Genomic DNA, 18961 nt, shown 5'->3' on the forward strand with positions numbered 1-18961 from the left:
CTTCTCAGGACATTCTGTGAACTGTGAATGAAAAGGGTGAACTATTTTCAGAATCCCAGCATTAGGGTTCCCTGTAAGGCATGATCTACATCTTAGGAGGCAGGTTTAGTTCAGACTTTAATCTACAGCTGTCTGCATTCTAGTTGGCCGCTATCTGCACTAGATGAAGATTGGGAAAGAAAACTGTTTTTCTAACTCTGCACTAGGTATCTGCTGCACCACCCAATTTAGGGCTGAGACTAGTTCTGTGATACCCAGCAGATGCTAGAATGTTACTGAGAAGCCAGTTGACGTGAGAAAAAGTATGTAGTAATACCACACATATTTCAAGTGGTCCAAATAGTTTGCTACCACCTTACAAACTTGGGAAGGGTCCATTTACTCAGCTAGGTTAGCTCTTCCTTAGAAGCATCATGCTTTGAGCTGTGGCCTTACTTGTTGCAAGTCATGTTGTATTACTGTTTCTGGTTGCTTATTTGACAGTACCAGCAGACTACTGATGTTCTGCGGGATGCAGAATGGTGCGCTGCGTGTTTATCCTCTCCGAGACAAAGACCTCTCGGTGAATACCCTGAAGGAATACTGGTCTTTCAATGTACATGACAATGATTATGGCCAGATCCGGGGGATCTGCTGTAGTTACGATGATAGGTTTCTGATTACCTGTGGTGGAGATGGAAATATTTTTACCTTCAACATCTTGTCTCCAGAGGATGTTCACAAAGAGTTAAAAGCCCAAATCCCTCCTCCTAGGGTAAGTCACTAAATGAAAATCCCCCAGACTCTTGTTTTTATCATATGGAGAGTTACAGCTCTGACTCCAAAACGATTCTGAATACATACCCTGCTACCTTATTTCAGTGAATTAGGCCTATTTGCTATGATGCTACTGCAAATGGCTAAAATCCAGTTCAATAATTTGACATCATAGACCTTTCTTAGCAAAAGCTATGGTTTCCTAAACAATTTGGAAGGAGAGTTTTTGCAAAGCCTTTCCTAGTAAAGAGGCGATATGACTGCATTGCTCCTTCTTAATGTTTCATGTTTTTCTCCAAATACACATAGTATGTGTGGTTCATATGTAATATTCTACTACCTTCTTCTGACTCAAAGATGTAATCACAGACATAACTAGAATGAAAAAAACACAAGGATATGGCATATTTAATGTCTCTCTTGGATTTTATTCCAGTAGAGCATGATGCTGCTCTGTATGGGGATTCCAAAATTAGTATCAGAAAATGCCAATTGTATAGTTTCTCAGTGCCTTTGGTACCTTTAATATGCAATCCACAACTTGTACTTTTTTTTAATTTGCAAAATAGCATAGCATTATGATGATCCTGTTCCTCTTTCAGTCATTTACAGCATTAGCAGTAATGATTTTACAGATGTCCAGTAATCTCTGTGCCCCTGTTTACCTTTGTCATGTTTGAAGAGATGACACTGGAACTTGATAACAAATATTCTATTACACACATTTTAAAAATTTCTTGAGTGCTTGAATGAAACAAAGGTAACAGGAAAGAAGCAATTTAAACTGTTGAGTAAGGAAGTGCTATCATATGCAATTAATTTTGTAATGATTATGCATTCAATATATCGTAAAAATTTAAGTGTCAACATAAAACAAATTAAACTTTTAAATAATTTTAATATTAGTTAGCAACTACTTTTTGAAAGATTCTTAGTGAGAGAGACAGAGAGGAAATTGGGATTTTAGTTATTTGGTTAAATTGTTCGTGCTAGTTCAAATTTTTGACCTGTATTAGAAGAATATTTAGCACTGAAAATAGACTAAAAATAATTTTCTTAAACAAAGTGAATGATTGTAACCTGTGGTATTGGAGCCTTACTAGCCGCAGTTTTACAAATAGTAATTAATATACAATTATAAAGCATATATATAGTTTTAGCATTCTGAATGTAGAAGTAGCTCTATAAAAAGATCTTTGTGGTTAATTGGTATTATGCAGGCTAGCAACGTTGCTTAATGACCGTCCTAATAGGGTTTTTCTCTTATCAAAGTAAATCTTCATTAAGTATCTATTTGAGTTTTAAATAATGAGGAAGATTTTTAAAATTCCATCATAATTAAACTTAATGAGATTCCTAGAGAATCAAATATAAGTCCTCTGAAACTAATTGAGTTAAATTACAGATCAATTTAGTACCACTGTATTCACTGTAGAATGATAGGCCCCCCTCTTATCTTAAAGCACGATTTCCTAAGGAAATGAGGCTTGTATGACTGCAGTGTCCATCCGTCATTCCTAACAGCTAATAATTGGGGACCCATTACACAGTCAGCAGAAGCAAACCAGATGAATTGCACTTGTAACATGGAATTAGCCTGGGATATGATGTCTCTTGTCAGCCTAGCAGTTACCGGGGGACAAGAGAATTATATATAATAGCAGGGTCTGTCTGGTGAAGAACCAAAAGTGTAGTGGGACAGTGAAGTTGGAACAAGCAGTGATGTAGGAGTTAACGTTGATGGGAAGAATATAGGATTTCTGTTCTCTGTCCCAAAGAACTAGGCTCCATTAGTTCTTTCACATGTAAACTAACTAAAAATTATTTCTTGTTCTTGAAATGTTACAACCTGATACTTAAGACTATTAAGACAATTGTAGCAGTATTGATCATGAAGATTTCTTTAGATTTTGTGAGAGGCAATGAGAATTCTATCTTAATGTTTGTAAAAGCTTTATTGTCTGTTAAAACTATTATTGCTTGTTTAAAGGCAAGACATTTTTATTCCAGAGGGGTCTAGAGAAGGAGAAGGCTGCTGAAGACATTGAGGATCCCAATGCTTGCAAGTAAGAGATGCTTGGATGATGATGAAAAATTTCCAAGCATTAGCAGCTCTTTCTTCAGATTACATTTCTCTTTTTGGCTGTTAAAAGAAGGGAGGAGTTGATCACCCTCAGTTTGGGTCACTTCCTCATTACACACAAAGTTTTTTCAGGCTTTGCCTCCATTTCTTCTACTTTTCTGTGGAAATAATTCAACTGTATTACTCTGAGACTTACATTACTTCATATAACACAAGGTCAAGGCCAAAGCACTGTGATGTTAGAACCACATAAGTATACAGTAAGATGGCTTCTTTCTAAGTTACCTTCAGAACCACTGAGTTCCCTTGAAGTTTAAGGTTGTCAAGGAAATCTAAAAGGTTACATCAATTGTAATTTTTCCCCTATTCCATTGTGACAATAGAATTTCCTTCTTGCATTTTCAGCATTGAGGAAGTCAAGCAGAAAAAGGAGTATGAACGGATCATGAAAGAAGCTGAAGACAAGAAAAGCAAGAAAAGAGAGGAGTTAGTTGCACTAAGACAGGAATTTCTTTTTCTGCTTCAAAAGAATCAGGAGTTGCCAAAGCACATGCAACTGCAAAGAGAGGTTCATTTGCTTTTCATAAGTCATCTGCTATTAGAGGAACCCTCTAAAATTTGTTGGTGCCTAATGTGTTGGGATCAAAAATGTCCAATGCTATGGGCTAATATACTTGATCATAGAATTCGCAAGGACTTCTGAATCACAACTGATATTTGTACCATTTAAGAAGTGAGTGGGGAAAAAAATGTTGCTTTCTATGGAGATCTGAATAACTCTTGAAATAAAGGATTGTGTTAATGTTCATGAAACTCTGTCATCAGGGCAAAAATATTTGTTAGCAAAACTCAGCAGCCATCTTTTCTAACCTGAGCAATTTTATGATTCTGTGTTGGGTTTTCTGTGTTTCTACAGCAGTATGAGATGGACCGAAGGGTCTTTGAGGAGCTGAACAGGCAGACTGCACAGAGAATCCAATTAGTGGAAAAGGAACTAGCTTGGGAGCATGAGAAACACTTGATCGGACTGCAGAAACTACAGAATTGGTAAGTAGTGCATTTTCCTACCTTTCCCGTTAGCCTTGCCATGAGGCTTATTGGGGCACAACGTTAAAGAACTTTGGTGTCCCCCCTCCCCCCTTGTAGAATCAGCATTTCTTCTGTTAATGATTTTGTCCTTATTTGACTTGAAAAATACATAAGAGTATATATTGATATTTGGGTGTGCTTCCTTCTTTTGAATCCTTGGTCAAAATTCAGATACGCAAATCAAGGAAGTAGCTTAATTCTGATTTATCTCTATATGAAGAAAACCAGTCTTTTGGGGGGGGAGGAGAATAAATTTGCTTGGGATTTTGCCAGTAAGGTCAGTAAGAATGAAGACCTCTTAATGGAACTTTGAAGAGCAATGTATGAAATGAATCCCTGTTTTTCAGGTATGCTGCATGTCTGTCAGTGTCATTGCTAGAACAGTGTTCTCTATACACTTTAAAATTATGACATGAGCTTCCTCAAGAACACAGGTTTAAGCACAAGATTCATTTTTGGTCAATCTTAGGGTAAAAGATGAACAAATGCACAATAGAATAAATACACAATAACGAAGATACCCTAGTCACATTTAGTGTATGACTGGAAAAGAGACAAATAAATATATTTTTAACCATCCCTTAATGAAAGATGACGGTTACTCTCATGAAGAACCTGGTGTAAGTTTTGGTATTGGGAACAGTATTAATATATTTATTCTTGAGTGTCTCTATTCCTAGATTGGATAAAAGACAATAGATGATGTCACATGTCATCACGCTCTTAGTGACTATATTACATATACAATTATTACATATAAATACATATAAATAAGTAAACTGCATTACTCAGGTCCTTTTGGTGAAAGAAAAATGGTGGGTTGCACCTACTGACATCAGACAGTTTTGTCTAATTTGACTTTTCAGGTTTCGAGACTCACTGGAATTCGACACTGTTGTTGTTCATGCTATTCAAAGCAATCATGAGATTTCCACCTATAGACTTCTAGCCATCTCTGAGAAGTACTACCAAGATAAGGAACGTCCATCTTGGAAGAAGACAGTACTTAAACGGGCATGGAAAAAAACGGAAAAAAAGGAGATTGTCAGAGAAAGAAAGTGTAAGCATAGGGCTAATTCTGACCTTTTACAGAATAAAAGTAATAAGTTTTTGTCTTTCATTTCTGTTCATTTTCCTGAGTCCAAGCTAAAGAAATGATAATTTCTCTGGGTACAGATAAAGAAATATAACTATGGTATGATTTTTAGTACCCACATACATACAGTGTTTTTACACATTTAAGTCAATGTCAGCAGTCAGCTGTCAACCCACTGGGAAGAACTTGACTAAGAGTCATCTCAGAGAACCCGAGTGTATTCAGAACATCCACTGCAGTGCAACTGTCTTGATCAACACCAACTTAAGAGGAGCTGTCCCAGGAGATTCCTGGTAGTTTAGATTATACTGTGTTGCATGATATTTACATCTTCATGAATATTACATCTTTGTGAATATTTTTTGTTTCAAAAGCTAGAATTGTCGAGAGGGAAGCTGATAAGCTGAAGTCAAAGGTCCAAAAGCCAACAACACGTTTTATAGAAAGCAAACGTGAGCAGATCAAAAGAATTGTTGAGAAATCTGACAAGGAGAAAGCTAAGATAATGAAGAGGAAGGAGGAGTGGGAAGAACTGTGAGTCTTTAATTGGGCTCTGGGTCCTTTTAGTTCTGCTTCTTGTTTGGCTGTCATATGGCACTATCATATCTCTGCCCAGTTTCTTATGTTCCTGATGGATGCAATTAAAATACATGAGCCTTTTTATACCTCAGAGTGTCAAGAGACAATTAAAATCTTTCAGTTGTTTTCCATGGTTCTTCTAAAACATTAAAAAAATTGAGTTCAGCTAGGTAGCTGCATCTTTAGATAGGGCTTAAGAGGTCTAAATCAATCATGACCTAGTGACATGTGAACTATTAGCCTCCTCAGTTAACTCTTCTAGCACCATGTATTCCACATGCTGCAACAGCTGTATGTTAAGTTAGTTGCACTTCAAGTCTGCTAGCAGAAAAGGGAGCCAATGTAGGGTCAGAGCACAAAGCTTTTAAGGTTACTGAGGGTTTGATAACATAGGATCAGACATTCTGAGCTGCACACTGGCAGACTTTAAGACAGAAAACATACAGATGTACAAAACTGGGACATTCTGTACCTTCTGTCTTAAAGTTCATCTTTGCTTTGTACCTACCAGATACAAGAGCAAGCCAAGCGTTGACTATGAGGATCCCAGAGATGTTCAGGCCATCAAAGAAGCACAGGAAAATATGGGGTGTTACAAGCTGAAAACTGCCACTGATTACAGAGTCCCTCAGGACAAGCGTATGAATACTGAAAAGAAGATGATGCAACTTGCATCCCTGGAAGTGGTGGTATGTAAACTGATTCACTGATGTGGGTATTTTCCCCTTTTCACAGGAAGGAGGATAGTTTAGTACTCAGTGAATCAATGCAGGATAACTCACAGCTGGCTCTTTTTAAGCAAAGAAGTTACCTTTTCCAGTTATTTCAGCAGGAACTTATATCCTTTAATTCTTTTTTTAAGAATCACTATCTAGCAACTGATACGCTTTCCTTACAACACTGAGCTAAATAATCCCTGTCATGAAATTTATGAAATATTTTTACAAAAACAGGGATGTGAGCAGGAGCAGGTCTTTTTGGCATAGCGTCTTCATTTTGCACTTGAGCAATCACTGCTTTTAAGTAAGAACTAAGGATTGGAATCTTCCTGGGAAATGGTGTTTTGGAGCCACCTTCCTGTAACAGGACTCCAACAGCTATTAATGTCTTTTAACCACAAAGGCCTCATGACCTCAGATGTTGCGCAGTATCATTATTGCTTTTCTTGTGACTTCTACTGCCCCCTTCTACTCACAGGAACCGTTTTACATTTTATTTTACTGTGGGTGCATTTTTACAGTGTTACCGGATATCCAGTGGTTAAGCTAACTCAGTAGGACAAGCCAATGCAAGTAAAAAGGAATAGTTCTAAATCTCAGGTTTACATAAATGAAGAATTCCAGTTACTTTAGATGATTGCTGTATAAGATTGTTGTCTTTTAAGAAGATCAGAGAAGTTTCTGCCACGTACATTCATGTTAAATCTTATTCTATTATTATTTTGTATGAAAAGAGTAAATCAATGCAGTGTCTCTTTATCACGGGGTCAAAGAATGGTTAAGGTTTGGAAGGGACCTCTGAAGGTCATCCAACCCAACCCACCTGCTCAAGCAGGGACTCTCAGTGCAGGATGCCCAGAATCATGTCCGAGTCACTTTTGAAGATCTCCAAGGGTGGGTATCCACCATTCTTCCCAGTCTGATATTTTCAGCTGAGGGAACACTCTGCCCCATCATCCAGATCATTAATGATGTTTAACAGAATTATTACTGCTGAATTCTGAATATAAAATTATTATTGAGGTTCTGCCTACAGGTGAAGCAAGATGCAAACAAAATGTAACAAGTTTTGCTGCACTTGGCAGTTTAATTCACAACTCTTAATGTGAGTGTCACCTCTCACATTAATCTTTGTCTCGAGTTGGGGAAAAAGTATTCAGCTAATGCCAAAGTTTTCTGAGTTGACTTTGGTAATCCAGATTACTGGAAGGTCGGGAGAGGATTTGTTGTGAATTTATAGTGGCTTTTTATTAAATCCAGAAGCACCTGACAGTTGCTGTCTTGCTTTTAATTTTGCTGCCTACTCTACTTGAAAATTCAGAACTTCATTCCATTCCAAATTCACTGCAGTGGTTGTGATTTCAACATCACCTTCCCATATTTTATTGACAAGGATTACATCTATATTCAAGAACCAACATTTATGAAGGACACTGAAATGTTATGAAGGAGTTATATAAGAAAACTGCCTTGTTGTAATGATGATGTCAGAAGTCAAGATTTCTGGAAAGCCATGCATTTGTTAGTGTGTACAGTAAAGGTCTTCTGAAATGCAGTTCTTTTGTCTTGGTATATAATTTGTACAGCGTACCTGAAAAGAGAGCTATGTATCAAACCTGAGATTTGTATTTAGTGAGAGACAGCCCAGATGACTGTTCTTCTAAACCCCACAACTGATTTTCACAGTCCGTCTGCTTTCTGCACTACTTCTAAATCTCATGTCAAGAAATTCATGATCAAGTCAGGAGAGACAGAGGAAGCCTCATTTCTGCTCTTGCATTTTCTGTGAAGAAGAGTTAGAACGGTGGTTTCAAAGATTTTAAAACCAGAGATTATTTAAGGTGCTCTTTTAAAAATGCTTATTTATGGAGATGGTACAGAAAAGAAAACTAGTATGGAAAGAGGGGATATCAGTATGACAAGCCTCTTATCTACTACTTGTGTTGGAGAAGACCATATATTATGTGTCACTGGGGAAATCCTACTAAAATTGTTTTCTCTTGCAGATCTATAAGAAGAAAGTGAATATGAACAAACAGATCATGGCATTACGAGACTTCAAGGTTTCTGTTGTTGAAGAAATCAAGTGTTTATTGCAAGAATTGAAATCTGTGCAGGCAGCGTTAGATTTATCAGAACGTCTCCCTCTCCCTCTGATTCCTCAGTTACACCCAGATGAAGTTCCAGAAAAAAGATTTGAGTATGACCGTGACATCCTACTGAAATTCAAAGAGGGGCAGGCAGCCAAGGCAAAGCTTCAGGAACAATTTGAGGAGTCTCTCTCATCTGGTGCATTTAGGCATAGTTTTAAGTCTTCCTATAAAGAAACTGGCTCTCCACAACAGACCGGAAGCTCACACACAATAAGAAGAGCATCGTCTGTGATCGTAGAGCAGCAAAAGGTTTTTGTAATTGAGAAAGCAGAGCCAACAGAAATGGAACTGGAAATTTTAAAGAAGGAGAAGATAAAAAACATATACTTGCAGGAGACCTTAATTAATAAGGTAGGAAAACAATTTTTTTTCCTATTTTCAACAGTCTCACTCAATCAGAAATAAAACCCTTTCCTTCTCTCTCAGGACTGCAGTTACACTGCTTTTCAGAACTTCAGGAAAACACTATCTAGCGCAAATGTACAGTGTAAATCAGTGTAAATCTATAACAGCAACCTCTGTGCTATTATCACTTGAAAAACAGATCTTAGTTCTGTGAAATTCTGAATTCAGTAGCCAAAAAAAAAGGAAAGTAAAATGTAAGAAATTATTTCAAAAGTGATAGAAAAAGTGAAGCATCACTGCAACTTCATAGATTCATGAAGTTCTCAGCTGTCAAGTAACATGAGTAGTGTTGACCCTCTGTTCTCAAAAATGATTTTTAACCTACAAGGGTCATGGGAAAGCTTCCTTAAAAGGCACATCTGTGTGCCTAATGCATAGCATGAGCAGGCTGACTTGGAGATAAATTTTCCCTTCTGCTCCTTCCCTAGCTGTACACGTTTAGCTCCACTCCTAATACCTCCCCTGTAACTCCTTTGCCTCTCTTATGCTCCAGATCAATGCACTGGTGATCAACTTTGATGCTGAACTTCGCTTTCTGCGGCACAAGAAACTGCAGCTGGATGTGCAGATGAAATATGCTGACCTGAGCTACATCACTTGGTTTGAAGAGCTGCTTATCCTGAAGAATACTGAGGAAAATGAGAACCTTCTCCAGGGGCGTGTTAACACCCTCCACAGTGAGCAGGAGGCCTTGCAAGTATGTAGGCTATGCGTCTTTGGATTTAATAGTACCGCTAATGAGTGACCTAAACCAAAAGAAAGATGTAAAATAAATGGGGGCTTCTCTTTGCTTCCTTTTTGCACTGATCCAGCACCTAGTGCTAAATTTTGAAAAACAAAAAACTCTCAATCATCAATCTAAGAGAGTAGCTTTTAATGTCAATAGTTAAATCTTTCCACAGTCTTCATGAGGTAGAATCAGTGTCAAAACATATTCTTTAACTTAAGAAGATTTTTCTAAGTCTTGCTTGACTGGAGCGTGGATTCAAAGATAGTCAAATGTAGCATCTCCAGATCTTCACTGATATGTCCTATTGACATTAAAGTTAAAAGTTTGTGCCTTTCAATTAAAGAAGGTTTTTTGTTTGTTTAGTCAAAACTGAACAGCTACCTTGCACAGATGGAGGATAAAATGTCTGAGATTGTAAAACTTCAGGAATGTGAGAAAGCTCTTTATGCCAGCTTCCAGGCATCCCTTGGAGAAAACAATGAATTTGCCCATTTCCTGACCAAGCTTCTGAAGAATAAATTCAAGTGCATGCAAAAAAAAGTAGAAAGAGAAACAGGTTAGAGATAACTGTTCTTTCTTTTGGATTGTTTACACCTACTTCCATGCAGTAAAATAAATGTGCCTCAATCTAGCTGGAGCCCTGGGTACATGCAATGCTACACGCAGTTCAAAAAAATCAAATAGATTAAACCTACTCAAGTTCTGTTTCTGTGCCAACCCATGTTCTGTGGGAGCCATCCTGAATAACAATGGTAATTCAATCTCTAATGTCATTACATTTGGTCTGATCACAGCTCCTACAATGTACTTCCTATGTATCAGTACTGAGGATTGATAATTAGCATGAAGAGGAGGCAAAGCTTTAAATAGCTACTTCCTGTGCTGAACCAATTGGAGCTAAGGAAAAAATGATTAATCTGCCACATTTGTGACATTCTCCTTTAATCTGTCCATTGACTAATGAGAGATCATAGACCTCATCTGCAATAATCTGTTAGTCACACAACTAAACAAATTAGGAAAGGATTTAATTTATCTTAGTGACTAGGTTTTAATCTGTAAAGGCTAAGCAGTCTAACTAAGCTAGAATGCTTGCCTTGGCTTTTGCAGCCATCGGAAAGATCAACGCAATGGAAAAGGCATTACAAAGAGGTGGAAGGACTGGTATGATAGAAAGGTGCTACAAAGGAACAGAAGTATCAGAATTTTCTGATACTCACTCATATCAGAAGATTCTGGGTTCTCAGAGAAAAGCTCCACCAAGGAGGGATCTCCAGAAAGAGATCCTTCCTCCATGGCAGTCAGCCCTTAAATGAGGCCTAAGACGCCATTCCGTTGCCTTCACCTGCGCTCCCGGGCTGACTGGGTCTTTCCTCCAGGTGCTCAATCAGTGGTTCAGGCCATGACTCAGCAGTTCCCATACAGCTTTCAACTGGGACATGATTACCAAAAAGCGCAGACAACAGTCATGCTTTTGTGACAGTTTTGTGCTTCTGTGTATTTTTCTTGGTTGTTTAATCTCTATAGTAGAAGGGTAAACTACAATGTTTAAATTCCAAATACTTAATACACATGCGGAGAGGAAAAATCATTGAAGAAAGTCCCCAAAATGTTCCTATGTTTGTGCACTTGGCAGTACAAGCTGATCTCTCTCCCATGCTTTTTAAAATTTCTGTGTCATTATCAAATCAATGCAATAGGTGAAAAGTGCCTGAATCTGCAAATTACTGGGTAACTGGGGATGTATTCACTTGCACATTAGGATAATGCACAACTAGTGGATTTGGGGGCTGTCCTGCAAGTCAGTAGTACTGTCCTTTTCTTCCAGATGAAAAAGATGAGAGTGAAGAGGAGAGTGATGAAGAGTCCAGCTTGGAGAGTGATGAAGAAGATTCTGGTTCTGAAGATGAAATCTCTGACATCTCTGTTTGCCCAAAGAGTACCTAAGCCATCATTTCCTTGGGTTGACTACTTGTTTAGCTTTAGAGCAATACTGTGTTTTTGAAAAGGAATTTTTTGGTTATTCTCTTCATGTTAATGCCATTAAGGGCCAGAATGTGTGTAGTCCTCACTGCAGCATTTCTCCCCAGGAAATCTCAGTGAAGATAAGGAAAACACTGACGGTATAGAGTACAGGAATTAAAAAGTTTGGACAAACAAAGCTTAGCTAAGTGCTAAGAATTAATTATTTTATGTAAAGAACCATTTGCCATTTCATGGCTGTTTTCTGGGGAGAAAAAGCTCCTCATAGGAGTAGAGCTGGAGCGAGGCTGCAGTTGCTCTCTGCTGCCAAGCCTGGCGGGCTCCCTATTCAGGGATGTTCTGTGGGGACGCTGCTGCGATGTTGAATGAAGCTCTTTGTTACCACCTCGTGGATTTATGTAGGAATTGCCTGTTGCTAGGTTTCTCTCTATCAAAAAAAGGTAATAGCATTACTTTGCACAATTCTCTTGACTCATTCATTCATTCATTCAGCAAAGGAAAACAATCTCTTTTTTTTTTATTTTTCAAGATCTTTGAGTGACGTAGTAGTGACCACTTAACAACACTGCCGTATTTTCAGTTCACATTTACCAGCAAGATACTGAGACTTTTTTTTTTAACTGAATTTTTACTAACTCCTTGCCTATCTCCTTTTTCAATGAATTATTGGGAGGAAGTAGAGCCTTTTTACGTTTTATTGAAAAAATCCAAACTACTCATTTCATGGAGAAATGACATGTTGCATTAGCCTCTTCATATTTGTGTCTTTAAACGAAACTCGCTTTGCCTTTATTGGACTTTCTTTATAGGAACTGATTTGTGTTTTGCGTTGATAATGCTGAATTCGTTGGTATGACAGATGCCACTGCAGCAGCTAGAACTTCACAGGTCCTATGAACCACAGCTTTCTTTACAAGTAGAGCTAGATCTCCAGAAGCAGATCACCACAGCAAGTCCATCATTTATTGTTAAAGATGCTATGGATAAATATCTAAAGATATAACTAAAGATTGTATTCTAACATATTAATTACCGGGACTGAGTTATAAAAGCTAACTGTTGCTTTAATACTGGCTTTGATGCCTTGAGTTTTACTTCTGGAAACAAACTGTCTTATCTGAATATAAAGAAAAAAGATCTGTCCAAGACACTGACCCCTTCACAAAGGAGCTTGGCCCACAGGGCTTCTGTTTGAGAAGGCTCTAAGGATCCAAGAGCATTATAGGGAATGCTGGGCAACGTGCACAGTAAGGGAAGCTACTAACTCAAGCTTGTATGGTACAGTTATAACAAAACTAAGCTATCTTCTGATCCTTTCCTTCTCAGACTGTGATAAGGCACTCTTTCAAAACACCATCCAGCTCCGGGAAAAGCGGTTAGACATCAAGGAAGCCTTAATAAGGGAGAAGAAAGTTGCTGCTAAACTCAGAAAGGAATATAATGTCTTATTCGAAAAGGTATTGTAGTGTTTTGTTCTCAGCAAGCAGCAGCCGGCTCCAGTACAATGAAAATGTACTATTGATTTTGTCTAAGATATAAAAACACAATGCTAACCTTTTAAGAGACCTCTGTTTGGGGAGAGTATTCCATGCCAGCACACAGGCAGGAGGCAGCTCTCTCTGAGTCTCCTGTCCTCCTGAAGAAGGCAAATCAAGTTGGTCCAACCTTAGTTGCTAGGGGGCTGTACCCAGGTTTTAGATCCCTCACCTAGCAGAAGTTAGACTCTCTGATTCAGGTGGCACACCTGGTGTAGCCTGGCCCCCATCCTGTGTACATGTGATGGGGATGGAGAATATAAAGGGTCATCCTAACACAAATGCTTGCTAAAATACATGCATAAAAATGCTCTTCTTCTCTGTGTTTCTTTTGCTTTTAGTTATTTTCTTCTGCTCTTTGTCATAGTAATTATTGAATAAACTCACTTGGGGCAAGTTTTCCTTTCAGCTTTTATGAGGTCCTGCATTCGTCAAGACATTTGATTTATATTAAATCAAAAATATCTTAATTTAAAGGGCTTTCTGGGATAGAGTTCTGCCAAAATGCCATTATGCAAGGCTTGCTTTTATTGTGTCTCAAAAAATGTCCCATCAAATAAACTTAACTTACAACACTTTCTTGTTTTGCTTTTAAAAGCTTTCCTAAGTGCCAGCTGCCACATATTCACCCTGGGGTCTGACATTTGACTCTGAATTGTTTCTTTCTCATGCAGAATCACATTTCCAGGCATGAAACAATAAAAAATATCTTGCAGACACTGCTGATCTAGAAGTGTTTTGTATGTCCATTGAACAAAACAGCTCTCTCTTAATACATACATATCTTCACAAGTAAGAAGATATTTATGAATGTACTCGTGTACAGAAGTATTCAGCATAGAATTCTGCTTGAATACATAGATGAGCCTCAAGCTAACCCATAAAACTTAACTCCCATAATATGTACAAAAAAAGAGCATTTTTTCCATGCTTCTTTTCCTTCAAATCAAGGACTCTAACTTGCACAGAACCCTGTTGTCTGTGTATTTGAATACTATAGGATTTTTGTCTGACCACAATTTGTCTTTCTGCAGGCAAAATCAGTAGAATCCAGCCTGAACACTGCAGAGAAGGAACTGGACATCTTTCAGTGGAACAAGCAGCAGAAGCTGAATGATTTATATGTAGTTGTGCCTTTGAAACTCCATCAGGTAATTCAAGATTTTATGTGTTACTCTGTTTTACTTTTGGCAGGTGCAAATGGCCTATGTACATTTTATCAGTGGTGTTACAGGCTTTTGAGACCTTTGACACTACTGTCTCCTTAGACTGACAGTGCCATTAATTGAACTTCATATTTCCTCTGGGTTTGTTTCCCTTCATATAAGGACAGGTAGAGTTGGCACATTGATGAAATGTGTGTAGCCTTCAAGTGTCTTACAGGTTTGAAAGGAATATTACTTCAGGTCTATGCCTACTAATATTCTCTTGACAAAAACAACAACAACAAAATGCAATAAAAACAAGCTAACAAAAAAAAATTACCCAATTCAAGAATGCTGGATTGCATGCAATGCATTCATCTATGCAATTGTTATCCTAGGGATGAGAAGCAGAAAATGAAGAGGAGAACCCCAGACAATACTGTTATTTCCTCTGGGTTTAACCTTGTCCTCAGAGAGATAGGATAGGCCTCTGCCTGTCGTGGCTTGTACACTTCTGAGGCAAGCTCAGCAGCTCTATCTTTGTTTCATCTACCCTCATTAAAATGTTCGTAAGAAAGACAGAAGAGTCCCAGACCTGGCTATGCAATTCTGCAGCTCCCAGATCATTCAGAAGCACAGAGACACTCAATAGGAGTCCCCTCTATTTTTGTTCTCGGTGCTATAGAAGGGTAAACAGCTTCGTACACAGGGAGCCTTCATAGGCTACTTAGTCTATGAGTTCTGCTGTGTGGTAGTGATTCCCTGGCCCAAAACATGAGAGTTGTGCGCATGCTATTACCTCATTCATTAGTTTCCAAACTCTCGTACATTTTTTATCCAGAATAATCAAAAGCACCCTGAACAAGTTAAGTCAGCCTTGCTTATGGCTGTTTCTGGCAGGTGGAGTACTTCTTTAATGGGGAGATACCCAGGGACTTCTCCCAAGCTCTGGTATTTACCAACCAGTCTCTAGACTATCTGCAGAGGAGAATTGTGGACCTACATCATGAAAAGGTAACGCAGAGAGAGATCTATAAGGAGGCCCAGCAGCAATATAAGCAGCTTGTCCGGGACAAAAAGGAGATGGAGATAACTATTCAACGTGAGTAGCAGACCTCATAGAGCACAGGCTTCAAGTTTCTCTCTCACTGGGCGTGAGTAACTCAGCAGATCTGTCTTTATGCTCACCCAAATGTCACAGCTGATTACTGCAGAAAAAGTGTATCAAGTGGACTGTTTGGGTGAAGTACTGGTAGCTCTCCAGCACTGTAGAATCACTAGGCTTGTTCTTCCTCATGTAACATAAGAAGAATTTAAAAACTCTCTATTCAAAACATTTACATTCCCAAGAACCAGACCCAGGTGTCTACGACTTTTGAACCTCCTCTGCCAACCTGCTGAGGCTTTGGTGTGGGGATGGCTCGCTGGGACTGTCTGAATGTGGCTTAGAGATTGCCCAGGTGTGGTCATGGGCAAGAGCAAATGGCAGTATTCAGTTGTGAGCTCGGTAAGAGTTCATGTGAATGATTTATTATGGATCATACACGACAAAGCTCAGGCTGGGATTATGGAACAAATTGTTATTAACCAATAGAAAGCAGTTCTGCTACTTGTGCCATGCCTTTCCTGTTAGGTCTGGAAGAGAAATGCAGTCAGCTGATGATGATGAAGTTTGGCCGGGTGGTTGATTTTGAAGCAGTTCGAGCACGCTCTGTTAATATACGCGTGGAAGAGCTGGAATTGCAAATAATAGAGAAAGAATATGAGCACTCCCAGGAAATCAAAGAGTATGCGGTAAGGTACAGGAATGGGAGGAACGTGTATGTATGAATATGTTCTATTAAGGCTTCATTTGCCTGGGGCTGAATAGCTACATTAAAGTTTTGTCAACATATTCGGTTTTGTTTGTTTTTTTCACCTGTCACCCGCAGACCAAAATGTCCAACTCCCATGTCCCATCACGATTCCTACCTTTCCTCAGCTGCTGCTGCACATCCTGTTTTCTTGTGGAGGTAGTTGATGACATCTTTATTTTTAAACTGTCCTCCAGTGCATTCTTCTGTTCCAGTCAGTATGTGAGGTTCTCCTAGAGTGCTATCCTTTGGATTTCAGCTGGCAGTCAGTACCTGCTGCCTCCTCGCATCGTATTTGTTGATGAATTATTTGAGTACAGGGCATCCCTGGCTTATCCCTGGGACACTAGGCTGTGCAGTATGAAAAGTGCACGTCCTTCTGGGATACCCAAGGCTCAGCTGCTACAGGCAGGCAACAGTCCCAAACTGTCCTTACAGAATGCTGTTCTTTTCTGACACTTTAAAAATACATAGACAGAAAAGTTAGAAATCAAGAGTATCCCAGAAGAGCCAGAAAATATCTCTATGAGCGAGTATCATGCCTAATACTAATTTGTTTGACTAATATTTCACCCCTACCCTTCCTAATAGGTTTTGTGATTTCTGCTTCTTCCTCTTAATATCAGTTATCAACATGTTTTGGGCTTACTCTTTGCTGTGGGAAATGCTCTGCTCCTTAGAGAAGTTAGTCTGGTATCCTTCAACACAGCATACATCTGGATGTGTTGCAAGGTTTGTATAAGAAAAGAACAAAACAAACAAAAAAAACCCCAACAAAACAGATTGGATGAAAAGTATTATAGGATCACTTGTCTGCAGGATCAGTTTGTTTTTTCCCTCTCTTCTATGACGCACATTCAGCCTAGCCCTTGTTCCCCATTCCACACTTCTTATCCTCGCTCATCCTAGTTGAACTTTTTATTTCTTCCTAGAAGAGAATCTTAGACTTACAACAGAAACTAATGATGCTGACGAAAGAAAACACCATGAAGGTGCGGCAGCTGAACCAGTTCTGCCTTGAAAAGCAGCAACTTGAAACTAAGCTGGATTCACTGAAGGACGATCTGGTAAACCTCTTAGCTACTGTACTACATGCATGTTTGGGACTGTTTGAAAGCAGAAAGGGGTTCCTCCAGCCTTCACCGCCTCCCTGGTCAAACATCCTGCTCTGCAGTCAGCCAATCAGGCCGATCCTGCCTGGTGGCACAGGCTGAATGGCTGCTCCAGGTCTGCTCCAGAAAGGAAGATGGATGAAATGATCCTGAAGTAGGCCATACTTTAACTTCTCTGTTAATTTCTTAGCTGCTTTCTAATACTGAAGCAAAGTCATTTCTAATTAGAAAATATTTTGCAGCAAGTCAGAATTATTCCTTTGATACGTGGAAACAGATGAATGAGTTGTTTTCTTTCTCTTTATTAGGGAATAAGGCAGCCACTGGTAACAGACTGAGCCTAAGATAAAGGTCTCTCACTCTGTCTTCCAAGTAGTTCTGACTGAGGAGTGGAGCAGTCACTGTCCTGCTTCTTGGAAAGCTTCATTTTCCCAGATGAAATAAATTTCCACCATTAATTCTTGCATTTTTTCCTAGGAGTAATTTTTTTTCTCTCCTTACAGGGAGTAGAATTTCAGGGCTCCCGAACTGCTGATATCAAAGAGAAGGCCAGGATGGAGTCACAGCTGAAACATTTGGCTCATGATGGAGCCATCCTAAGAGAAGAAATCAATCTTCTAAGCAGAAAAGATGGGCATTTAATTGAACAACTCAGTCTCCTAACCAAGAACAGTCGGTTTCTACAACCTTCATCACCACAGGACTTGGAGACACCAGATGAAACATTCCCTGTTCTTACACCGTGAACGGTAACAAGCAGTTGAAGTGTCTCTTAAAAGCAGACATTGAACTATGGCAGTAGTAATACATGCAAGTGTGAAATTTATTGTTCTGGTTATACAGGAGTTTCACTGTAAAGGATTGAACTTGTTTCCTCTGTCCAAAGATGGCTGTAGTGGCAGATAAGGAATTAAAAAGTGCAAATGCAACCAGTAAATGCTGTTGTCAGTCCCTTGCAGAGCTTTGCACTGGACAGATGCTGCGTGTGTGTATGTGCGTGCACAGGCCTGTTCTTAGCTCTCAGTACAAAATGGCTTTTGAAGGCTGGAAATGAGAATGTTTCACATGGGTAAATCTATCTGTAGCACCCGGGTTCATCAAAAAATGATAAAGGAGGTCTGTGTTAAGGGTGCATCTTGTTGAACATTCTCACTGCAACAGCAGTTGTCTCCTAACTTGAGTTAGGAATATTGTAAAAAGAGATGGGAAGCACTATGTTTGGGGAAAGCAAGGGGACCTTTTTCCTCAGGGCCTACAGTGCTAGAAGGGTACGGCGCCAGTAAGAGGATTGTCCCCACTCTGCAGAGGTGGGAAACTGCACTGAAGTGCAGGATGTCCCATTTATTTGGCGCAAGAAGACTATAGCAAATATGAAGTCAGCCTGTAATTTCACTGACTTGCATGTGTCAGAGAGTAGAGCTAGTCTTTGTGTTCTGGTTTTATTCTTTTTTTTTTTCCTCTTGCATTTGAGATGTTGACAGTGAGCGATTATTGATCGTGCTTACCCTGTCTTACTGTGAAAGGTTTCTTTAACCTCCAAGTGGAGGGGGTTTGTTGCAGTGTTCTTCCATTGCAGTTTCTGACAGCATGCAGAGCTTTGGGGTTGGCTGCTCTTTTTAAATTAACCAGCTCCAACAACCTGTAGCTGCTCTAGCTTCTTCTGCCCACTCCCTCCCCAGTCATTGCTCCTGTCTGGCACACCTTCAGCCATGATCCAGTTGTA

General features: G+C 39.2%; 1 protein-coding gene across 15 annotated transcripts in view; it reads left to right on the plus strand.

Annotated features, from left to right (window-relative positions):
- Positions 1-18175, plus strand: part of CFAP44 (cilia and flagella associated protein 44) — a 44125-nt gene extending 25950 nt beyond the window's left edge. For 10 of the 15 annotated variants that reach the window (XM_021398952.1, XM_021398879.1, XM_021398887.1 and 7 more), the window contains 17 exons: positions 484-754; positions 2767-2822; positions 3245-3407; positions 3756-3886; positions 4795-4988; positions 5399-5558; positions 6115-6292; positions 8329-8826; positions 9374-9577; positions 9974-10166; positions 11439-11549; positions 12920-13050; positions 14163-14279; positions 15174-15375; positions 15907-16067; positions 17059-17193; positions 17742-18175. In XM_021398952.1, coding sequence (XP_021254627.1) covers positions 484-754; positions 2767-2822; positions 3245-3407; positions 3756-3886; positions 4795-4988; positions 5399-5558; positions 6115-6292; positions 8329-8826; positions 9374-9577; positions 9974-10166; positions 11439-11549; positions 12920-13050; positions 14163-14279; positions 15174-15375; positions 15907-16067; positions 17059-17193; positions 17742-17984 — 3148 coding nt within the window. In that variant the 3' untranslated portion in view covers positions 17985-18175. The other 5 variants (XR_002439391.1, XR_002439392.1, XM_021398970.1 and 2 more) reach the window with 5 other exon arrangements.

This window comes from Numida meleagris, chromosome 1 (assembly GCF_002078875.1).
Source record: "Numida meleagris isolate 19003 breed g44 Domestic line chromosome 1, NumMel1.0, whole genome shotgun sequence".
Classification (NCBI taxonomy): Eukaryota; Metazoa; Chordata; class Aves; order Galliformes; family Numididae; genus Numida; species Numida meleagris.